General features: G+C 39.2%; 1 protein-coding gene across 1 annotated transcript in view; it reads right to left on the reverse strand.

Moving 5' to 3' along the window:
• The window catches only part of TBC1D8B (TBC1 domain family member 8B), a 32,008-nt gene extending 6,501 nt beyond the window's left edge, over positions 1-25,507 (reverse strand). The window contains exons 1-13 of the mRNA XM_054388406.1: positions 25,378-25,507; positions 18,429-18,539; positions 14,666-14,784; positions 13,848-14,073; positions 12,800-13,040; positions 11,211-11,418; positions 9,439-9,606; positions 8,998-9,147; positions 6,620-6,770; positions 5,044-5,258; positions 4,490-4,607; positions 3,546-3,831; positions 2,122-2,251 (exon numbers count right to left, since the gene is read on the reverse strand). Of these exons, the coding sequence (XP_054244381.1) occupies positions 2,122-2,251; positions 3,546-3,831; positions 4,490-4,607; positions 5,044-5,258; positions 6,620-6,770; positions 8,998-9,147; positions 9,439-9,606; positions 11,211-11,418; positions 12,800-13,040; positions 13,848-14,073; positions 14,666-14,784; positions 18,429-18,539; positions 25,378-25,507 (2,253 nt within the window). The remainder of the gene's footprint in view (positions 1-2,121; positions 2,252-3,545; positions 3,832-4,489; positions 4,608-5,043; positions 5,259-6,619; positions 6,771-8,997; positions 9,148-9,438; positions 9,607-11,210; positions 11,419-12,799; positions 13,041-13,847; positions 14,074-14,665; positions 14,785-18,428; positions 18,540-25,377) is intronic.
• Between the last annotated feature and the right edge of the window lie 263 nt (positions 25,508-25,770).

The following is a 25,770-nucleotide window of genomic DNA, read 5'->3' on the forward strand; positions in this document are numbered from 1 at the left end:
AGGACGAGCTGAGTGTATGCTGGCCAAGGAGTTGAATTGGCTGACCTCTGGAGTTCTCTTCCGCAACTGTATTTCTGTGTTCCTGTGAAGACAGCATACTTCTGACTTGGAACAAAGAGGAAGCAGAGAGAAACTGCAACTCTGAATCATAACTCATTCACTGGTCTGGCTTCCAGGCACTGATATTGTGCAATGGCCTCAGTATGACTATAAATAAGATGTATAATCAAACTCTAAATTAGTTTGTTGTGTTAAAACACTACACATTTTTCCATTCTCTAGCTAAACACATCTTCTTCATACCTGATTAGACTGCCAAAGAATAAGTCTTGCATTTATGCCTGAGTCATAAAGGCATGAAACATGATTTTAAAAATCAGCTCCAGATTTTTTCACTTAATTTCATTTAACTTGAAGACCCATGCAAAGCAACAGCATCACAAAGGACATCTCTGTTCCCTTATTTATGATTTGTAACTAGACCTATCTGCAGAATGACCATACTCCATTGCAGCAACCTTCCCATTGCAAAATTTATTTTATTTCCACAGTGAAATGAAATAAAACCATTCACTGGAACAGCATTGTGTTGAAGTTAACTGTCTGGTCAAAAAGGGGAGCAGGAAATTGACTCTCACTTCGTATCAGCAGTTCTCAAAGGGTTGTGAAACTTACCAGCCTTGAAGAAATTCAGTTTCCACTAAAGAAAAAAATGGCATTTAAAAAAGGGGCTATGAGACAGAAATGGGGATACATGCCTAGGAATGGGGCTGTCAGCTTGGAAGTAGGAGATTCAGGTTCAAGGATCTGCCCAAATTAGTGTTCAAAAACCTTATCAAATCAGAGGCTATGGCTTTGGTCCCATCACCTAACTGCAAAGGCAGGAGAAGAAGAAAGCAAGTTTCTTTTGTTCTGTCTTTCAGTAACGACTCCACCTCTGTGAAACCTTCAGCTTGCACTTCTGAATGCAATGTTCTTTATTCTGCAAGCATTCACCCTCACTATGAGGTCTCCCTATGACAAGAAAGACCCATAATAGTTTGCAACTGTTCTTACAAGAATCTTAAAAGCATTTTACAATCATTCTTCTGAAACAATAGTGATAGCAGCAGTACAGACTTTTTATACAATTAGCCCAAGGCTATAAAGACACTTTAAGAGAACTTGAATGTCTTGTCTTTGTTCACCCTACCAAAGGCAAGCTCTCTTCTAGTAAAAATCAAAGGAGGGAATTCCTAAGTTATGAGTTACAGTTAGTTTATCTTTTTCAAGTCAAGGCCAGGACATTTTTCCAAAAGTGATGTATTGTGGGTCTTTCTCTAGAAACATATTACAGAGACTCAGAAAAGGAAAAAAAAAACAAAACTATCATATAGATAAAAGAAATCAGATAATGGAAGAAACAAAATGTGAACAAATCTCTTATTTCACTTTCCTTTCACTTCAGATGGGCTGAGCAGAAGCGTATCTACAAATTAACAGTCTGACACAAAACATGTCAAGGAAGGAAACATATCATGAAAACCTGAGGACAAAAGGAGAAAGAGAAGCTAGATCTATTTCCTCCCTAGTGCAGAGCTGCAAAGCTAGATGCTGCCAAAATCAAACCTGCACATTTAAAGAATGTGTTCAAAGATCATAACTGGTTTTCCTGATGCATCTCTAAACATTCATTTAATCCATACACTAAACTACTCAAGTACACAGCTTCCTGCAGGGGTTGTTATGTCAAATGTTACCACTATCAGCAATGTGCAGTAATCAGTCTCAGTTGGTGAATGTGAGGGCTGTTTCTGCTGTACTTTGCCATTTATCTGACACACTAATAACATCAATGAGGGATGGCAATAGATGAACTGGGGTAAACCTCAGGAAGTCTTCTCAGGACAATCTAGCAAGCATTCCAAGCAGTTAAAAAAAAAAAAAATCAAAACAGTTCCATAACCTACAAGTTTTTCAAGTGAGGATTAACAAACTACAGGGCCCAATTTCAGCCAACCCAGACAGATCAGAGAGGTGTCCTACTCCAGTTTGTACATTGCAGCTGCACTGCTTTTTAAAGTAGCCCATGCAATGTAAACACTGCACAGGATGTGAAAACATACCCACAAGAACACATACTTCATTTGACTCTCGGATCAAATCAGTAATGTCCACTTTTGGATGGTCACTCTTCGTATCACTGAGGTTGGAGCCCTGCTGCACAGCTGGAGGCAAAGGACTGTCTTTGTTAGTGACACTGTCAAAAAATCTGCACAAAGCAAACACACAAGAAATGAGCAGGAATACTTTACCACAGCAAAATGATTAACATCAGCATCTGCTGAAGAGAACAAGAAATAGCAAAGCATATCAACAGGAGTAGCACAAATACGTTGTAATAGTAACACAGATAAATGTGGGAATTTGCTATCCAGAGAAGTTGTAGAGCTTCTAGCTTTGGGAATTTTTAAGACCCAGCTAGCCAATAAAATGCCTGATTTGATCTAGGGCCAGCAATAAGCCTCTTTTGAGTGGGAAGCTAGACTAGAGACTTGCCAAGGTCACTTCCACTCAGCATTCCTCTGGTTTTCTAATCCATCTAGCAAGGTTATACTGCATAACCGGGAGAGGGCAAAAGAGGTTTGGTCTGACCTTAATTCCTGCAGAAGGAAGGAATATTAATTCCTGCAGAAGCATAAGCCAAGACATGTTTGATCTGTACGTATTCATCACAACTGCATTACCAGTCTAAAAGGATCCATTTGGGAGGCTGGCCAGTTCCTTTGCCAAGATCAAGGATCTCACGTCTATGGACTGATAGCTTCCTTTTTCTCGAGGAGAGGCAAACTATTGTAATCATTATTTTTAAATATAGCAGCATGCTGCAGGCTGGATTGACTGTGCAACAGATGTGTTAGTGCCAGACCAGATTCTGAAAGCAAGACCTCAAAAGGAGTTCATTATAACCATTAAAATTGTGGGTGTCAAGCGGAAACAGTACTTGTTTGGTTCAAGTGAAAATTAAAATTTCACCACACATTTTAAATTTTAACATATTTAAACTAGATGAATGTGCCCTTACAGTTTGGTTTTCAAAGTGCTAAATATTTAAATGAGTACAGCTAGGTTTCACAGTAAGTAGCAGGCTGCATGGTCTCTTCAAATAAAACTCATTAATTTTGTCATTTTTAACCTGTTCAAACACATTCAAAACATTTAAAATTATCACTAAAAGGAAATTCTTATTATCAGTGTTTAACAATCATAACTGGTGACTCCCATATCGCAGTCATTTGCCAGATTAGACATTAGGAAGTTCTTCAATATGAGGATGGTAAGACACTGAGACGGGTTGCCCAGAGAAGCCGGGGACACCTCGTCCCGGGAATTGTTTAAGACCAAGCTGGATAACACTTTAAGCAACCTGATCTAGTGGAAGGTGTCCCTGCCCATAGTAGAGGGGTTTGAACTAGTTGATCTTTAAGGTCTCCTGCAACTCAAGCCATTCTCTGCAATTATAGCAGCTGCTACACAACCTGCAAGAACCACAGTTACACCAATACCTGTTGAGAACAGTGACTGCTTCTGCATCATCCTTGCAAGTCAGCAACTTCTCCATGTTGTATTCCAGCACTGCGAGACCCAGCTGCAAGATTGCCTTTATTCCATCATAGAAGAAACAGTCCACCACATTGACTGCACTTTCAATAGGCAGCACACTGATAAAAAGGGTAAGGAACCAGGAGAGAGACACCGAGGAGAAAAAAGTCATGTCCATCATGTGGTCTGTCAACTGAGGCAGATGAACCCTGATGAGCTCCTCAAACACTGCCTGATCTACCAAGGCACCTGCAGGGAAAGGATAACAAAACCCACCACCCAAATCTTAATACAGAGAGCACTGGCCAAAAATAAAGTCCCTGTCCTAATGCAACTTTGTTTTTAAAGCAAGCACAGGCCTAGCTGGATGGAACCACTGCCTTTGTCCCCTATCTAGTGGAAGCTATCCACTCTATGTGTGGGTCTGGTGCTGGTAAAGTGTATTAGCACTTTTATGGGTGCTAATTCCAATGATCTACCGTGACAGCTAGCATATCCTCTCTGCATTTAGAGAGAAACTTCACATCCAGTTTTCTTCAAGCACATACACCTGCAAGTAGTGAGTGTGAATTCAAAGGCTAAGTCTGGACCTGGAGTAACCCATTTTTCCCTTATTTAAGCTGACTGAGTATCATGAATTACAGCTGGAATTCCAAAAGAACAGTAAAATAGTCTAACTGACTGCTTCCTGAGTAGTTATGCCTAGAGTTCATTATCTGAAAATCCTACTTCTGGGAAGGGGGAGTCTTGACATTTTCTGTAGCTTCCATTTTTTACTTCACAGTAACAAACCAAATGCAACAGCTTCTCTCTGCTGCTCAGCTTTCAGCTCACTCCTTACATTTGTTCTTAATGAATGATCACTGACATTCAGTTCCAGACAGGTAAAAAGACAGAAGGAGGTTACCGATGATTCGCCGATTGTAATAATCAGGTAACATCCTTTCACACACAGCAACCAAAAGCCAGAATGCTTCCTCCTCTTTGGCATACAGCAGAAGTACTGATGTCAAAATATTCATTGCCTGAAACAGCAAAGGAAGCATTTACTGGGAAACATGGTGAAAACACAGTTGTGGCCATCTACTAAATTCATAATCCTGAAAGCACTTTACAGTGTGTTTTCAGAGCACCAGGGTATCCTACAGCCACACTCAGTATAAAACTCTCCCCCCTATATTATTAAATACAGAGCATAGTATTGAAACAACATACAAATATTTTTACGTACTATAAATCTAGTAAGAATGCAGAGGCATGTGTGAAGTGAACATGACAGCATTTATCAACAAATTCAAGTGAAACGTATGGACTCATGTTACTTAAGTGGGATGAAATAAGCAACATGAACCACTGACCAAGAAACCACAACGTATATATGTGATTGATTTTATAGGTGCCACTACACTGCCATCATGAGCATTTAGACAACCAACACTAAGAGTATCAAAACTGCTGTACCTGACAATACCCAATCTGAGGATTCCTGTATGCATAAGCTGTAAGAACTCTTCTGAGTGCAGAAATTCCTGTGTCACTTTGAAAAGCAGGATGCTCAGGTAAGGAGCGACGTAAATCTCGTTCAATTTCATCAGTAGCTAAAGTGCAGGTTCCGAAGGACTTTTCCACCAGCTCAGTGTAATACCCAGGGTTGGATGCCATGTCATTTACAGCACCTGTCAATTGCACAATATTAGAACAACAGTAAAGCATTTACATGACTGTCTGCAATTTGTGTAAGAATTTTTGGTGACTACTTAGGTACCTCACAAATCTCCAGATTACTGCAGTAATTTATCAGAGTAATTCTACTGAAATTAATGGAATTACTCTGAAACAAAACCAGAAATGTGAAATATAATAAGACTTGGAGGAAATCTAAGCCACTTACCATTATGAAGCTATTTTGACTTTTTTTTGTCTCACTGGGGGAAGGGGAGAAAGCTTCCTTTCACCTACAATTGCCCAGGTTTTCTGGCAGACACAGTAACTTTCTGTTTGTAGAGCTGGGAACACATTACAAAAACTAGGCAAAGGACTAGTATTTACCTACTTAACTCCATAACTTCTATGTCAACATCTTCCATGACCCTGTCTTGGACCAATCTGGTAACAGAAGCATAAGTGCCTATGTAAACACTGCCAGAACACTAGCAAATACGTATCAGTGTTCACATGTCCTCAGAAGGAACTGCCATACAGAAAGCCAAATGAAGAATGCAAAATGAGTTTGATAAACAGATCCCCTGGCACAGCAGAAAGGTCTGTTCAGAGGAACTCAGCAAGTACAGCTAGCAGATAAGGTGGCTCCTCAAAATCTGCATTTAATTTTCTGAGACTGACACAGGCTTTCTGTATGATCCTGATCAAGCCAGTGGCTGCTGCTTCCCTGTTTCAGAGAAGTGGAACAGAAAGCACACAGAGGCGTTGTAAAGCAGTGTCTTAATTCCCTGAGCCTCAAATTAACCCAGGTTAAGTGCTCTGACACACGTGTGTTATACAGAAGAAAGCCACAAAAGCACACTCAGAGCTCTGGCAAGAGATCCCATAGGTACAAGAAAGTCCATAAGTCCTGTACGTCTCATTCTTTAAGCTAAGCAACAGCATACAGCAAAAGAGCGGCCAATAATGGGGGCCAAATTCTCTACCAGGAATACATTTGTGTGTGTGTGTCTGGTAACACTATCTCAGAAAGTTTAAATCAGAACAATTACACTACAGTCCCCAAAACATGTTTTTCTTTTCAGCAAGCGAAGAGGCTTTCCCAAAACTGATTGTCTCCTGCAACAGCACATATTCCTGTCATTATTTTACAGTGGAGTTTGCTATAAAAGAAGCAGATGTAGGTTTTGTTTCAATCAATGCACAACAAAATCATGACAAAATTATCCTGTTCATCATTCTGAAGCGTCTTTCTTCAGAAAGATTTGGCTAAGTTGCCAGAGGTAAGGGCATTTTTTGTCAGACTGCATTCTGGCAGTAACTAGAACATTCACAGAGTCCACAAGATGATTCAATTGTACTTGTTCTGCAATACCTGAGAAGAGTAGCCAGAGCTCTCCCCTTAATGCCTCTGGGATGCCTCTTACAACCAAGTCTCGAGTCTTCTTTGTTCGAAACATACTGACACCATGTCCCCGTTCCACAAAGAGGATGTTCCAGGACTGTTCCTTCATTTTTTCTTTCAGCTATGAAAAGCAGAGGACAAACAAGCATTAAGTAAACTGGAATATTTCCCTTAGGTTTAAGAGTATAGAACCAAATCTTGCTTTCAGTTATATTCATGAAATAACAGCACTGGCACACGTATCGACATGTGAAATGAATGCTGATGCAAACCAGAGCAGTGCATAGTGTAAGTCTGGCATAAAAAGCAATATCCTACATGACCTATTGGTCTTCAAACTACATTATAACAAGAATCTCTACACTAGCTCAGACGGAAGGTAAACCTAATCTCGTATGCCTTCCAACAGCAAATGACTCAAGACAGTAAGGTCAAGCAAACATCTGCAAAATCCTCCATCATCCTCCAGCAAACACAAGTACAGGAGCCCCTCAGCAGAGGCACTCTCTCTGAATTTAACAACATACCACAGATTTTTCCCTGAAAATTGCTTTCTGAACCCAAACAAATGGGTGAACTTCTACATGCACTTGAAGCCCCTTACTGCAATCATTCCTGTTCACGTTTTTCAAGCCACATCTAACCTTAACTTTTTCCTTACTTCCCAATTCCAACCAATAAAGAGCAGTAATTGTATGCAAGTTGGATTTTCTTTTTAAATTAAGTAATCACCATCTATTAATTATATTTTTATTGTTCACTATTCTGCTAGACTTTTTTTTTAATACAGAATCAACAGGTAGATGGTTCTATTTGTTAACTCTAGATTGAACCATTTGTAGCTCTGGTCCAAAAATAGATAAATATCAAAAGACCACATAGTACTAGGGGCTGAAAGGGAGTTAACAGTGATAAAACAGTAAGACAGCTAAATAGTGCAAGGCTCAGCTGTACAGATGAATTCTGCTATGACAGTTTTCCTGAGGCATTCCCAAAACGCACTGCCAGTAAAAAGGATAAGAAAATTTAACACTATATGTAATCACTATGGTAAAAAAGTCAGAGGTACATAAAAAGTTCCTCTTGTAAGATCCCCTTTCAACTATTCTCTTGTAAATGTGTGTGTGTGTTTGTATGATATACACAAACAAACCTTGTTACTGTAACTTGGACCACTTTGAAACTATCCCATTTTTTGTTCCTTCCAGATAAGCAGTGTAACGTTTTCTGGGTAAAGGGTAAATCAATAGAAGGAAAAAAAACATAACACTGAATGAAAGCAGTAGAAAAGACAACCAGAAAAAACAGAGTAAAGAGAAGGCTCAGACTGCATGTGGTAGGTTTCTCTGTGCTAATTTCAGGGGTCTATGAGGAAAACTATTTATTTGGCACTGATGGCACAAAGAAATCAAGCAAGTGATTATCTGCACCTGCTTAGTCACTCTGATAAATTAACATATTTCAATTTCAACATCTACTAACTGTTCTTTGCTAACAGCAATAAAAATGTACTAACTGTTACAGATGAAATAATATCCCACAGAAACTCAACAGGCAGAACAGGTTGCTTCCCTTTTTTTTTTTTTTTTTTTGTTTGTGATTCATCATGCTTTGTTGCATTATGTTAGTTGACAGATTTGGAACAGAATGGCTAAAAATGGTGGGAAGCACACAGAGGGATGTCATGACATCAGTGCCATTATTCTCCAACAGTTTCTCAGTCTTTCCTCAGTTTATTTGTATGAGCTCCAAATGGCATTAGGAGAGAACCACTAATCAGGAAAAAGACTTTGTTCTGCACGATTTGGATTAAGGAGGGGAACTATTAGCTGAAAACCACTCATGCCCATAGAGGTTTTACATTTAATCAAATATTTATCAACTGGATAGAACATTTTTACAAAGTAGCAATTTCTGTCAACATAGAAGGCAACAGTGTATGCATGTGAACTTTAGCAGGACCGGCATGTAGGTAAAACCTGCTTCACAAACTGAAAGCTGGCAAGAAATTCCCTATTCAGACAAAACAGAAGTTACAGGTATTTCACCTGCAAAATAGAAAGAGGCAGAGATAGCAGAAACAGTGGAAACAAACAGCCAGCTCTTTCCTGAGGGAGTGGAAAAAGCAGGAGGAATTAGCTCCGTGAAGGTAAGACACACCATTATGAAACAAGATGAGCAGAAAATTGAATGGAACCATGCAGAAGTATCCCCTAAACACAGAAAATGCAGTGGAAAGACTGGCAAAGCCCCAGAGGAAATCACCAGTCTTGCTGGAATACTTTTTGAATATACGTCAGTCCTTTTCAGTTTGATTCCAAAAGACTGCTGGCCATTTTATCCCTTACCATTTTAGAGTCTAGATTCTCAGCATCCTGAGGATGGTAGACAGTCATCAGGGCTTCTGTACCAACAGTTTTGCTGTTATCTTTCTGACCCATCTTTGATGGTCCTCCATCCAAATCCTTTGGGCTGTCAGAGGCAGAACTGGCTGTAACCTTGAAAAAGAAATAAACATTAGTGCTAGTTATAAATGCCAAACAATCCTTCAAGAGGCAGCACTGATACCAGAAACCACTTTGCTTCTAGACCATCACAATTCACTATTTTAAGTTTACTGGTACCAAATGCAGGCTTCCAAAATAAATGAACACAGGCTCTGCACAGCTGGGCTTTCATGAGGCTGTACCTGAAAAATATCCATCTCTATAGACAAAAACTTTATTATGAAAAGACAAATATTCATAATGAGAACTGTAGTAGATAGGGAGACCTGACCATGCACACACCTCCGGATTTATGATGTGTTGTGGACTTGCAGTTGCATTGCATTTCATTCTGAGCTTGGCCACCAGCTGTTCAAAATCTCTAAGCTCTGTGAAACGAAAAGCTGTTTTTCCTTTGGTACTGATGCTGATTCCCCTGTTGGCTGGATCTGCCTTATCCACCCCTGTAACCTACAGAAACAATGATTCATTAATTAGGAAACAAGTTTTACCAGTTTATTCCCAAAAGAGAAAACCTATTCAAAATGCACATGTACATGAAACAGTAGCACAGAGCACCACACCAGCAGAATTAGTAAGGCAAGTAACAAACTCACTACTTCAAAGCTCAGTGGTCTGGAGCTATTTAACAGAAGGTATTAAATATTATGAAACAGATTTTCAACAGAGTACCAAAAAATCTTTGAAAATGTTTTCCCAGCTGTGAGTGCTGAGCTTATTTCAAAACCTCGCCTCCTACCTGCTGAAGCTGTTATTTTATTTTTACCATTCTTAACCAAGCAGACAAAACACAGCTTTTGCAAGTAATCAAATGAAACAAGTTTCACAGGAATGAATTTCCACTGAGAATACCCTTTCAAAGACAGCTGTCATAACACATGACAGCTGGAGCTGATTTTAATTGCCATGATGGAACAGCTACAGATTACAATAGTTAATACACTTTAATAATGCAATTGAGACAACCATGAACAGCCAGACTGACTGCCACTGCCAATGCCTTTACATTCTTATAGGTAAAGAATGTAAGACCACTGAAATAAAGAAACTGCAGTACCATAGAGCAACTGGTGAGGACACAGAACAGACACAATCCACAGGAACAAATTTAGAGTCAGCTTCTTTAACACAGCCTCTTGTTTTTCACAGGTTTTGGAAGTCTCTATTGTTTGCAGAACTATTTACAGACAATAAAACAAATTTCTTTATCTAGGTGGGGAACCCCAAGTATATTGCTGAAGTTAGCTAAGCTCACCTCACTATGTCAGGTGTCTCAGGTCAGGCAGTGTATACACAGAGTGTGTAGAGCAATTAAAGAACCTGGCTAAATTTTAGGCTACTGTAAAACATGTCTGGGTGTGGATGAAAAGCTTTTAACACTGGAAGAAACGTGGCAATGGCACAGATCACATGAAGTCAAGAGAGGAACGGAGAAGGGTTTTCTTTTCCAGAACTTGCTCCACAATCTAGCTATAGTACTCTAAAGAAATACAAGTGCTGTGTCCTTTAAAATACGGTCCTTACACAGTCTGCTCAGACTACCAGCTATAGTGGCATTGATACTTGTGCACTGATGACTGTCAATGGATTTTTCTGTAGACTTCTGAACAGAGACCACTACTCAACTGCTGTAGAATTGCATTACTGAGCTAAGAAAAACACAAAGCATCATGATTACTAATCTTCAAGATTCTATACCCTCTGCACTTTGTTACTTTTTATCTTGAGACTCTCTTACTAACTTCAAAGAATTAAGCACAGGCTTTTTCATTTGAAAGAAAAAGTACTTAAAAATTTGGATTCTGCACCCAGCTACAGAAGTCAGAGTAAATAGAAAAGGGAAGGAAGACAGAGGAAGCAAAGCTGAAACATGAAAGCAATTATATAAACCTAAAAACAGAATTCCAATATGCAGTATCCAAGGGAGGGGGAGATGTATGACATCATGTAAAGTAAGCACACCTTAATGAAAAGCTGCTAAATTGACATTAAACTACACAAAATGTGTGCAAAAACTTCTGGTATAACTGGCTCTGACTTGTAGTTTGCATTACCTCTCTTAATGGAATGATCACACTGCACAGGCTGCCATCCTGGCTAGCAAAGCAGATGTAGTTTTCTGAAATGCACATTTTCCCATGAGTATTGTAATGACTGAAAGGGACCCATAAGAAGCACTCATGAACTTCTTTCAATGTCTCTTCTTTGGGTAGCCTGAAGAATGCACTAAATTGCTCACTGTGGGCACGGCTCTCTAGGCCTCTAGATTAAAAACAAGCAAAAAAAAAAACAGCGTAGGAGAGTGAAAAGAAAAAATATAAGTCAGTTTAAAATGTCTTTACAAATACAAAAGTTAAAAATACCTTGGAAAAAGACAGTAAAACATAATGCTGTCATAATCTGCGGGGTTAAGCTGGAGGGTTCGATGCTTCTCTTGAAGAGGCAACAAAGTGCAGCACCACATCTATCTATATACACCCACTTAATGTAATATTTAAACACTTCACTAAGCAGAAATAGATTCCAGCATGTTCTTACAAAGCAAAGCACTTTGCTGAATCAGGACCTAGAGGCAGTGCAGAAACAAACATACTAACAGCCTAATTTGCTGTCTCTCCACCCATCGGAAGAGACGATTTAAACCTAAAGCAAGTTTTGGCATGACAGAAGGTCAATTACATGTAGCACATGCTGTAAACACCTGCCATGAGCTAATTCTTCACAGGTAACTGCAGCCAGAAATGTTTGGTTATAGAGCAACATCCCTCTCTAGCATTGCTGCCAAACTACAGTATCAATTACTCAAGAAATAGAATATAAACTAGGTTTTATTATCAATGTGCTAAAAAAAAATAGATTTTTTTTCCTTAAATCAGAGGTGCATGTAGCTTTAAGTAGCAGCAATTATTAGAAAAGTGATTTATGATAATTTCTGATTTTCAAATCAGTAACATTATCCAACAAAGATTTAGTCTCTTTATGTGAATTTAGATTACCTAACAACAGATTTGCCTTTCCATGTTACTTTTCACAGTAAATAGCTGTGCTCCACAGTTGAAAATCTGAATATTTCAGTGAGAAAAGCCGTAAGAATTACTGCAAGCAATAATCACACACCTTCCTAAAGAAGGCACAATCCTAACTGTCAGGTTACTTACACACTTATCTTTCCAATAGCCTAAAACATTGTTGTACATAAGGAAATCCGTGCAATCATCTGCAACTGACTGATTTTAACACCTATCTCCAGTGGCAGAAAAGCCATTCACACATGTCTATTAAAGGACTTATTCTCCACTTTATCCTTCCTTATCAGGTCTCTTTGGAGATGCTGCAGCTCCATTTTTAATTTTCTAATCCTAAATGCTGCTAGAACACCTTAAAAAAAAATAAAACTACTATAAAGCCTGTAGGTGAAGACCAGCTCTGAAGGTCTGAATCACTCCCTGCCTTCTTGACTCTGCAAAGTAACAATAAATGACAATGCCTCACATTGCTTTGCTCCCAAATTTTAATGACACACTTGTTTAAGAGAACACCAGCTTTGCTGACGTTTACATATCTCCTTGAGACAAGGATTCTCTTCCCCTCTGCCTAAAAAGGTACTGGGCCCAGACCAGACAGGCTGTAAATAACGTATTACCTCTTGGTGATCTGCAGGGGGTCATGAAGGACAACATCATTTTCAAATGTCTCCTTGTCAAAAAGTCTCCTAACAGCATAGTTTGCCAGCTGCTCCATGAGAAGGAATGTTTCGTTAATGTGCAGGAACATGGAAAAATAATGATCTTCCCCACGGGCGCACACATGAATGCTCTCTGTCAGAATCACATTGGAAGTCTTCTCAAGTTTTGATATTTCATCCCAGGAGATAATAAGTTTTACTGAAAATAACCATCATAAGTGGATGTGAGTCACTTCTCATTAGCTGCTACCTTCATATCAAAAAAAAAGCAGTAGTCAACAGCACTAATAAAATATGATTAAACAATATAAATGATAGCACACTTGGAAAGGGCTACAAACTCTCATACACAACAAACACTCCTTTTATAATTTCTACAAAATCATTCCATTCGTTAGAAGATATTTTATAGAAAGAAAAATATTAAGCACAAGCTTACATCACCTTTTCCTTGCTCTCATGTGAAACTGCAAATTGCAAACAAACACCATCACTTAAGCTACCTCACTTTAACTTTTCACCAGTAGGGCTTCTTAAAGTACGTCGATCACATGTTGGTATTTAGAGGAATTATGCCCCTTAGCTACGCATTTCCCAATACAAATTAAAATTAGCTTAGGAAGGATCCCAGTTTCTTTATGCTTTATGGTTTTCATATAAATACAGTTATACCTCACACTATTAGAGGCATCTGTTTGGACATTTCAAGCTAATGTTACACAGAATGAAAAAAGATGTGCAATTATCACCAGTGTGTATCACCAATGTGCAGTGCACCCAGGTAAACACTGGGTGAAGCCTGTGTAAATAACTGTAACCCTCACAGGCTGAATATGCAACATGAACTAAAGACAACAGACAACTTTCAGTCACAGTCAACTGTACCAGGTCTGCCTTCTTTCTGAAGCCTATACAGAGGAAGAACACTAATGGATGTTGAATAGTAAGTTACACAAATGTATTCATCTTCATAAAGTATTTTATGTTTGCATCAAGGCTTACTTACCTTCTGCTCCCAGCAAAAACGAGTAAAAGCTAAGGAAGTTGGTACTAAGATAAAGCCATCCCTGACAGGGCACTCTGCCCTTCCAGTAACTGCATGAGTAATAGGTAACCAACTTCTCCTGCTCAGGCAATCCAAAACATTTTTCAAACTTCATAAGACCTTCACGAAACTTCTCAGGATCATCTTCTTTTACAAAAGAACCTTTTCCCTCTTCAGCAATCAAGCCCTAAAATAAAACAACCAGTTATTGCACATATGCTTACGTGTGGGTGGGTGTCATATATGTACCTACATACATATAACTTTCCATCCTGTTAGCAGAATGCTAAGTTTTAGAACAGGAAGAATAGTGTGAGGATCAGAACACAAGACACAATTCAAATGTGCTATTTCAGACTCATCTCTCAAGCTCCCCCACAACTTAGGCAAGACACATGTTCCCTCTTCTGAAATATCTTCCTCAACTGCAAGAATTCCTGTGTTAAATATTTAGCACATATAAAGTAAACTGTTGCAACTTCACAAAAATATACTACATGTTTCTCAAGCATTATTAAAATTATTATGAAATAATTTATCAACAATTTTAGACCACTACCTGAAGGCATGTGGCATATCATTTACATCAAACAGCCTTACTGAAGTGTGGGGGACATAAATAGGAACAACAGAGTTTGTTGGAGTTAACAGCCACAATCAGAAGTATGTAGCATTACAGTGCTGCCCTTTTGTATTCTAAAGGGGACCTATTAGTAGTGTACATTTAAAGAGAAAAAATACTTAGCCTCTCCCAGTTATGGCATGTGCCTGTTACTTACTCTTATCTTTCCCTGGACAAAGCTTGTAATATCTTCATTTGAATCAAATACTGATAAAGTTGTCATAACATTGTGTTCTAACCAGTCCCAGTGTTCTGTTATCTCTTCTCTGCTGGATCCTGATTGAAAGAGAAAATTAGTATTACTTACAATTAGAACAGACTTTAATTGTTCCACTACAAACAATAATCAAAAGAATATTTAGGGAATTCCCAATTCCCAGAGTAATTTAGATACCCAAGTCCAAATCACAAGTCTCAAATTTCCTGTCCAACTCTTATGTGTACTAAAAATGTGCACTGCTGTGTTTTTTCCTTTAAGCCTTTTATGCAGCTATGTTTAGCCTTTACATCCAGAAGCACCTCAGGTTTGTCAACATTGTACAGCTCAGTGCTGAAGCCTCACTTGGACTGACAGTTCCTTCAGCCGAGTACTACCTCCTCAACATGGACATCAGAGCATACCTAGAACAATCCCAGTCTAGTAGTCTAAGAAGGTGGAAAATGTGAGAGCAAATACATGGGACTAAGAGAAAATTAAATCTGGGTCTTTGATATCCTCAGCTTTGATCACTGGCCCACAACAGTTTCCAGAGAACTCCAAGACAGGCTTGCTGTGCAAAATCCCTTCTAACATGTGCAAGGATGCAAAGGATGCAACCAGGGAGGCAGCAAAGATTTCTCTTTAGATACTTGAAACAACCATTTATTCTGCTTACAACAATCAACTATTACATGGTTTTATCTCATTTTCTATCACATTTTAAATATATTTCTAACCATGCTAAAGTGTAGGTAACCACCATTCAGAAAACAACGTCATCCTGCCTACAATGAAGTTCTGCTTTTGCTGTAATGCCAAACAACACATTATTTTCATGCAGCTGTAGATTTCTGCAAGAGGACAGAAGCACAACTATACTCCACATGTAAAACATATACCAGAACTAACTCCTGATGCAGGAAAAAAGGCTCATTGATCATACAAGCTGAGTGACCCTTGAAATGACATTTGGCAGCACCAGAATTAGCTTTTTTTTTTTTTCATTTGGACCCTCTGGGACTCAAACTCAGAGGAATAGGGGCTGTTTTCTTTCATGTCATTACATATGTGCCAAGGAAGAGTAACGTAAAGCCCCTGTTATCAATAGCCATAAGAAATGTAGAAACCATAGAGCAAGATAAAATTCAGTGTTCCACAACTATAAATACTGCATCTTCAAACACCTGTGAGAGAAGCCAACCTTGTTATTTACTTTACTTTTTAATCTGAGCTTCAGAGAACTATCACCTACTACATGGTGAATGTCACTGCAAAGAGAAACTTGTCTCACCTGAACTTTCCAGAAATAGGTTTAGATTACTGGTTTACTTGAAATACAAAAGAACACTCTTACCCACTAGCTACTTCTGTAATTAGAGAAATGTGGCAGGTCAGCCACATCCTCTTCACAGTTACAAATCAGGCACTTGGTAACAAGGTAACGAGCAGAGATGACACAAGTGAAACAAGAGTAGTAGTAGGCAAGTAGAGGGTCAGTACAGTCAACAAAGTCAGTTCTTTAAAGACAGATGTCACCCCATCAGATGGTAGGAGACAGCGAAAGAGAAGGAAAAAACAATTACATAGGTTTGAATAAAAGGACTCTAGAATAAAATTAATTGGCAGATTCATCCTCTGCTGTAAAATAACAAATAAAATGAGTCAGCATAATCATAGACTATCAATACCCCTAACCAAGAACACACCTTTAACAATTTATTTTTTCTCAATTTACTTTGCAAAGACTAATTAAACAACTTTCCGTGGACTCCACAGAATTAAGGTTGCCTTGGGAATGAACAGAAATTGTTCTAAATAAGGTTAAATAGACTGCACTACACAAGTCGATTTGCAACAACAATTAAAAAAATTATAAAGAGTAATTAACACAGCAACTAAATCACAAACTAATTACTTTTTACTTTTCTTAGACTACACATGTAACCAATTATTTGAGTCACAGTGTGACTCAGAGGCACAGATGTGACACATTAAAGATTAAACTTTTTAACAAATATTTAGGAGCACTATTTTCTTAATATCTAATAGCAGGAACAAAACAGCATCTTCAATTTCTTTGCTTCACAGAAGGAACAAACTGTTTTCTAACACAAAGTACAACTACATTATGTAGGCTTGTGTTGTTAAGAATGATTATGCAGTAGAGAATTTGTAACAATTCAGTCCTCAAGTGTAGATTATTTTCACAAGGGGTGACCCAATGGCATTAGAATCCTCCACAGTATACTTACAACATACTTATTCAAGTACATTTATTATAGCCTCACTATCAGAGCTTACTTCTTCAGAACCAGTCCTAACATTTTACTTACTGCCAACACACAAACTGTTCAAATTCTGTCAACTTTATAAGGCTGCTCTTTTAAAGTGACATGTAATGAATGTCATTAAATTGTGATTAAACAGTTCTCTCTGCCCTTCAGAGAAGTCCTTGCAGAACATGAACAAGAGCATGCAATGTGTAAACTAAACACCTAAGCAAGCAAATCTGTGTAATGAAAACAGCTAAATGTATATCCATGTGTATTCATAATACAGCAGCAAGAGTAAAATTCAATGTAACAACAGCACAGCACTTTTTAGTGGAATTTCTCAAGCATGTGTTTTTGCAGAATGGTAGATTTTCTGCAAAGCTCATCTTTTGCCACAGGCAGTTAAAAGGAAAGCCTAGACTGTGGAGAAGTCTATATGGAGTCTTGTTTCTTTAAGAACATTGATTTTTAAAAAAAGCATGGAAAATGAATTAAAATACATGGTTCTATTTCACTGTAATTATAGATGCTTTCAGATTTTTTTCAATAAATATCAGGAGTTATTAATTCCACAATAGCGACTTTTACAACAATAGTAATTAATTCAATATAAAGACAAGTCCATGCCTCAGAATAAAAACTCCTGATGCATGAGACTAAGAGTACTCTCAACTTTTGGAATGCAAGACTCTCTGGACACCCACTATTTAAACAGTCTGTATAAAGGAAGTAAGATTCTATTTTTCAAGAGAAGCTACAAAACTTAAATATAAAACATCCCACAATAAAATAAACCCATGCATCCTATGAAGAAGCATGCTCTAAGAAAACTCACATACTCCACTCTTAAGGTCAGTCTTCTGTTCCATTTCCTACTGATTAATAACACAACATGAGAAAGGGTACTTGATGGACTACTGCACAGCAGACTTGTGACACTCTATGATCTTAAAGGTCTTTTCCAAACTAAATGATCCTATGATTCTGTGAGGAAAAATTCAGCTCTAACCATAATTGGGAACCTGGATAATTTTAATTACCAAACAGAGTAGAAGAAACCATCAGGATAAGGAGCTCCTGTTGCTCCTACCTACAGTATACTGGGTACTCCCATGGGTATTATCATCCTGAACTGTGCCACATTACACTTGCAGCTTACAGAAGAAAAGGTTGTGCCTGTGTTATTCTAAAAAAACATCAAGGCTTTAGTACTTGAAGGACTACTGCAGAAGACAAGCAATATGAATCTGTAGGATGAAGAGTCCATAGATATATTGAGAAAAACTGGAATCACACACTACTGTCAACCACGGCTTTGCAAATAATTTTAAACCATTTAGAGGTCATAGGAATGAATTACAATGAGAGAGGATTAACTCAGAAATGGATCCCATACTTAGTTCTGTCATTTTTCACTTTATAAACAGCTTCTAAATCATGGTACATACCACATGCAATGGACCAGTAGACTTGGGAGTCTGGTGTCTGATGCAGGATGCGAAATGGAGCAACTTTCGATGTAGAATCCAACACCGCATCTAATGTTCCCACAAGAAGACCTGTTGTGTTCAAGAAAATGTATACAGCACAGTGAAGCTAAGGCTTTGAAACGTCCACTCATTTCTGATTCCCTTCTTAGTGAAGAGAAATGCTACCCAAGCAAGGGCTAACGAATTCTGAGAACAGCAACACAAATGAGTAAAGCAAAAAATACTCCCTGAGGAACCTCTCTGGGAGGTGATGATATTTTGATACAGCAAAAGCCATTATAAACATAAAATGAGGGTGAAGAAGTTTTCTGAGATGACTGCCCCCCTTGGAAGCAATAGCCATGTAGTAAACCAGAGGATGACCTGAAAGGCAATGCGGTAGTTCCCAGACTTCAGCAATCACACGCAATAATTAAACTACCTCTTAATTAGTCATTTACTGTTGTTCTGCTTTCCAGTCACAGGAAACAGGTCTTAGCAGACTATAATTCTGTTACATCTTATATTTATGAAAATCCCACTGTTTTCCCATGACAACATACTGTACTTCCTGTACACAGAAAAGTTTTACAGAACTGCAAAGTATGAGATAAGACTACCTAAAAAAAAAAAAAAAAATCACAAAAGATGTAATCATCCAAAGAGATGCTGCAAAGTCTGTTCCACAAACCTGCTGAGATCATAGATCCAAATCATTCATTCCCCCAAAAATGTAATTAATGTAGAGAGCAAGGTTAATTTATCACTTATAGCACCTCCAAGTACCCTTCTATGTTTAATGGAAAATAATCTTTCAATTCATGTTTTTAATATTCCATATAAGCATCACACATAACTTCTGAGGGATATGTTTAAAATTATTTCAGAATTCTAGGTTGGCTTCTGGTACTTTTTGTTCCACTTTCTTCCCATTAACCCCTTCTCAAATTCTGAAAAATAACAACTGTGAAAGAATATCAGAAAGGAAAGTAAGACAAAATTGAGAGGTCTAGACAATCACCCTCAGAACATGGTTTTCCTAAGGATTCACCTTCAGAATTGGAATCACAGAATATTGGAAGAAACCCTGAAGATCATCCAGCCCAAATCCAGCATAAAGCCTGTGTGACTGGCTTACTGTGGCTACTCAAGATACAGAATGCTTTTGCTTCTCTTAAAAAAAAAAAAAACAAAAAACCACCCAGAAGTAAATAATAATAAAAAAAATGTATCTAAGTGCCAGTATATTGCATCAATCAAAAATATTATCTTATCTTGTCTGCAGTTCATAGACTGTAAGTCACTGCTGGAAAGTAGAATTTTTTTATATTTTCTAAGTGAAGGCAGACGTTGAATAGATCACAACATTTATGCCTGTGTAAAGAGCTCTGCCTTACTGAATGAGTCATAACTGGGCTGATCTCAAAATTGGATTTGATTCAGCAAATGTTTTATTATTTCATTCACAATTCTCCTAAGGCCATTTTCTGTTATGATATACAATAAAAGGACATGAGTTACCATTTGTAAGGTTGATGAAACTGCTCAGCTTGAGAGAATGATTACAACAGTTGTCTCAAAAGCAGGACTCAAAATGCCCTCACAGTTTCTGTCATGGAAGGTCACTAAATTTTTAGACACAATAAACTGTACCAGGTTAGTATCAGTTAGTATCAGTTACCTAAACTGTCAGTACTGTTTTGCACACGAATGTGATACGGACTACAGATTTGGTTTTAAGCTGATAAAGAACATTATGGACTAATTCTATGGCTATGGCCACTGGCTTAATTGTGAGGAATCAGCAGAGACTCACCTTCTTATCTTAGGCCTAAAAGTGCTTTGTGAGGACAGAGGACATCTCACAGCAAGAAAGCCTAAAGTAACCTTACGAAAGGCTTCAAACAGGTATGTCCTAACACTCAAATGTTTAGATTTGGAGAAGTGTAAATGTGAAGAATAAAAATAATTAACTTCAATATTTTTTTTTAACAATAAAGTCAACCTGCTAATAAATTGTGAATTAAAAAGGGAAAAAGATCTTATACAACTGCAAGGAGTAAATTCAATAGGACTAGTATGTGAACTATTGAATCACTACAAAACTGAAATCCATTGCATGAATAAAAAAAATCTGCAAAGACAAATTCAAGCATCCCAACTACAGTTAAAATAGACTGCAATTTTCAGCAAAACCTTTCTTTAAAAATCAGAAGATGCAGGTTTGTGGAAACCCAAACTACCAGGGTAACGTAGCAGACACCAAGCAATTTCTACAAAGGCTTCTCAGCACAGGATATCATCTCAGGGGAGCAACACACATCCAGAGTGAATTGTTATCAAACGACAACACAGGAGACCCACACTATAAGTCTGTACTGCAGTAAATACTTATTCACAGAGACAGGATAAAGCTGTTGTCCATAACAAGAGTTTTACAGAATATTTTGGATCAGTTTTAAGAACAGACTGAGGCCCCTAACATACAAATACAGTATGTAAAGTATGAAAAGCCACTGTCTCTGAATATCTGATTCAAAACACGTGAGTGACAACTTGTGAATAAGACCCTTTTTTCTATTTCCTCAAAATATTAATTTTTTGCTTAATTTTATTTCCCAAGTGAGCTTGATCACATGACTCAGAAACCTCAGTTTAATGGAATACTGAGTATGGACTGAGAAGCAAATGTTCTTAGTCAGTTGGGACAGAAGACAGGTTTAAGCCTTCAGCGAAAAAATATTTCAGCTCTATTTACAATAACTCAAGTACATTATGGTCAGTGGTTATAACTCAGGTTAAGACAATGGTAGGTATCCAAGCCCTTGTGTAGAACTATCTGTGGCAATATAGATAACCTTGAAAGAAGGAACTATTAGAACCACAACTCTGGCAAAATTATTAGTCTCCTTGGTAAGTACAGAGAAAGGCATTGCAAATATCACAGCTCCTCCTCATCTTTGCTTCTGTACAGCTGCATAACACGAATTGAGAAGGGTGTGATGGTCATTTTCTTACCTGTCATGCCCAAATGTAAATATACTGTTATTTATATCTCAATTATATGAACAGCAAAATAATCTTTGCTACTGCTGCTGAAAAAAAAAAATATGCAGCAGAGATCATTTCAGATCTTTATTAACCATCACTTTTTCCTTTTGACTCCTTTCAAGTTCAGGACCCAGGGCAAGCAAGCCACACAAAACAATGTGCTAAAACACCAATAAATATAAAGGATTTCTGCATTTTACACTACTACTGTATATTTAGAAATGTCACAGCACCTTTGAGTTTTGAAAAGCAAGCATCTTCTTTACTACATACTGCTTTGCTACAAAGAAGTTTCCTCCTCTGCAAGAGAATAATAGATTTCTTGAAGTTGGTTTGAAGATCACAAAGTATTTTTTTAAACTGGACAACCACAAAATTCTGTTAGTGACAAGGTTCTTGCTGTTGATATCCACTTCTTGATATACTTTGACATTACTCCTTTTGACAGATACCAGATAAGGAAAATTTCCCCAGAGCACACATGCAAGCCTAGCTCTGTCTGCCCTTCCACTGAACCTTCATGCCTGTGAACTAGCTAACAATTACAACAAGCTACATCTTTTAAAAAGCAGGAATAGGAGCAGGGGCCTTCTACAGATTCAGGGTGACAGGAACTGTTGCAGGGAATCCACAACTCAAAGAGTTTTCCCCTACTTTTTCAAGCACTGCACATAAAACAAGCTGAGAAGAGTAGTTCCAACCATTGATATAAGTTTTTCCTCCACTCACAGTGACTTTTTACTTAAATTTCTCAAGCACAAAGAGGAAAATTGAAGTAATGGAAGCAGAAAACATACCTAATTTGTTCACATTTCAGAGAAAGATTGGCATTTTATGACACCTAATACTCATTCATATCGTTAACAACTCCTGGAATACTGATTTCCTAATTAAGGTCCTATCTAAACAGTAACCAAAGCAATGTCTTTGTGACCAACATCCATCTCACTAGACACTGGTTACAGAACATACGTTCACAACACAGGGTTTGTGTTATCATAAATGTGCTTCAGCATGTGGGCCATCTGCATTTTGTTTAACTATATCCTTACCAATACACTCCAGAAAAACCCAGCAGCCCTCCCCTAGTGGCTCTGCAGAAGACAGAACAACCAGAGGACAGTGGTGACACAGTGGCACTGCCAGACATACAACAACAGCCTATTGCACACTGAATTACCAGATGTAGAACTGGTCAAACAGGTTACAGTATCTGTATCCTAAGGTGAGGTCTAAGAAAAGAAAGAGAATGAAACATAAAGCTAAGCAGGGAGAGAGTCAAGGCTAAGAAAAACTAGCATAGGATATTTCTGTCCATTTTCATCTGCTGTAGCCATATGTGTGTGTGGTCACAAGCCGTATGAGCCAAGTGTATCATCTACAGATCACAAACTGGTCATGCTGGTCATTACAGAAGGTCATACCAACAAAGCTAACTGCAGCCTTCTTTCTAAACCCAGGACAGCTCCAGAATTCCCAGACTTCCTCCAGGGGCTTCTGCTGCCATCTATCCTTGGTCTGTACCTTCTCCAAGGTGTTGGCTGCTTTCTCAAAACTCACATCTCCCCTTCTTCAAGTTTGCCTTGCCAAGTGTACTCCTGTATTCTTGAGAATCCTTCGCTACTGCCTCCTCAGCTAGTCCCCTTACTGCTATTCAAACACTGCTGCCATCTTTCTTCCCACTCCTGAAGCACTGTCCCTTTCTTCCTTCAAGCTTTGCACTGTTACCTGCTTCTTTCATTCCTAACTTCCTAGTCCCTCAATGCTCCCAGTCACCTCTAGCACTGTCTCACCAGCTGAAAAATGCTGTTCAGGAGAACAAGATTTTGCTTGGCACATTTGCAATGACCTCATAAGACAAAAGCAGTTTGTTGTTGTTTGTTTGTTGTTGTTTTGGGTTTTTTTTTCTAAAGTAAGGGCTTCTTTTCTTCAATGACACATACCAACGTAAAATTAAAACCAAGTACAGCAAATTATGCTACCTTATACCTAGGAGGTTTGAATATTTTCAAACCTGCAAGCACGAATGTAACTACATTAACTACTATTTTCTTGTTAATCTTTCCTAATCAGAATTTTAATTCAATAACATGTCAGTCTTTTTATTTCTGGCTGGTGAAAAACATTAACTTGCACAAATGAAATCTGTATGAATCATTATGAGAAAAGCTACAGAAATAAAATGTACAAATGCAAATGTCACAGTAAAAAAAAATAAATTAAAATTGCATACTATAGGAACTATCCCATTCAAGTGTTTTTCCATGCTGTCAGATGCTGTCAAGGACAACAGACTAGTATTAGAAGCCTCACCTTCAACAAAAAACAAAGGGCACTAGGAGCTCCCAGCTGTCTGTCCAGTTGTAAGCCCATGAGGATATTTTTAAATTAACAATTCTGGTTCTTATCATTTTTAGTCACAGCTCCTAAATGAATGTTATCACAGAGAAATACAACCTTCACACTGACTCACCTTCCTTGGCTTCTAAAGCCAACAGAGGAGAGAATGGCCCATGTAGTCTGATAACCACAAGACTTCCAAGGTTGCAAAATATTACTCATGGTTTTAAGCCAAAGCTTAACATTATCGATCTATCTATCTATCATCTTATGATATCCCTAGAAGAGAATGTGAGATTTTGTAATTATCTCTGTTTACATTTTTCATGTGCCCTGCAAGTGGTTCAGATGCCAATGAAGGTGCCCCAAATCCAGCTGTGAGGGCAATTTCTACACCTGGAATTCAGTAGCCAAAAATTTGGACTTAAGAGTTTTTATCTGGTAGAAGAAATGTTTTAGCAGACAACATTGACACAGGTTTAATATAATTTGGTTTATGATGACACAATTAGAAAGAGCCTAGAAAACCCCAGAGAGATGAAATTCATGCAAAACATGCAAGAACCATATCCCACTTAGAAACAACTTTACTCTGCTTGCCTGTAGCATTTTTCTTCGCCAGCATCAACAACAGATGCCACTGGACTATGAAGGAGTCAGTTCAAGTCTGATCAGCTACCACCACAACTGACGTCTCAGTGGTAGCTGGGGCCCCTACCATGTCAGTGATACAGACAACAACCGAAAAAAGAAACTCATCTCCGTACCTTCAAGTACGTATAAAATAAAGTTTATAATACAGTGGCCAATGTACTGTCATTCTCCTGAACCACTCGTCCCGATAAGCTCCATCAAATCATGCGCTTGCTTTTAAAATGAGTGCTCAGAAATACCAAAGCAGGAGCTGCTCATTTCAGGCAGCCTCAGATGCATGCAGGAAAAGGGATCTGTAAGTGAGCACCTTGCCAAAGCAAGCCAGATCCGTCATTTCTCCTGACGTCTCCTCTTCCAGCAAGCTGCAAATCTAGCTGCCAGCGTGGCCGCTGGAGGAGCAAAGAGTTCCTACGCTAGTACTAAGTGTTGGGTTACGCTGGCTTCGGCGCTACGCACCCCCATGGGTGGGGGCAGCCCCAGAGAAGCCCGCAGGCCCCAGCCCCGCCAGGATGCACATCCCCACCGTCCCCCCGGGGCCGTACTACCGCGGGCACAGGCAGGCTCCGTCCCACACGGAGCGCAACGGAAAGTCCATCAAACCTTCCTTTTCAAGAGGGTGTTTTCTGAAACGCCTCTCTCAGGACAAGGAAAAGACGAAAAATCCAACCACATGAGAAACCCCACTAAGGTCAAGGGGTACAGAACTCGGCCAAGCCTCCCATCTTCCCTGCCCCTCGGGAGCGCGGGAGTCCCAGGACCGGCAAACGGGCCACCTTCGCCCTCCAGCCCTTCCTTTGGCCACTAAGGGACCAGACCTGAGGCGGCCCCGCCTCACTGCCGAGACGAGGGGAGACTCTGCCCCGGCCCCCAGAGAGGGCAGTACCTGCCAGCCCGCTTCCGCCCTCCTCGCCGTAGCCTCGCCGCCTCTGCAGCACGAAGTACTGGTTGGAGCGCTCCTGCACCCACAGCTTGAGGGCATTTTTCAGCAGCACCTCCTCAGGCTTCAGCCACATCGCCGCGGCTCCCTCACTCCCTGCTGCCGCCGCCCATACCCGCCGCTCCGCCCGGCCTCCCGCTCCCACGCACACAGCCCCGCTGCCAAGGCACGGGCGGGGAAGGAGAGGAGCGGGGAGCGCGGAGCGAGCGCTGCTGCCCCCGAGCATACTGGGAGCTGCAGTCCTCACGGCCCGCTGGACGCACAGCGCTGCGACCTCAAGACTACGACTCCCGTCAGGCCCTGCACGGCCGCCCGCCCCCTGGGCTGTGTTACAGCCGC

The sequence above is a fragment of the Indicator indicator genome, chromosome 17, assembly GCF_027791375.1.
Source record: "Indicator indicator isolate 239-I01 chromosome 17, UM_Iind_1.1, whole genome shotgun sequence".
In the NCBI taxonomy this organism is placed as follows: Eukaryota; Metazoa; Chordata; class Aves; order Piciformes; family Indicatoridae; genus Indicator; species Indicator indicator.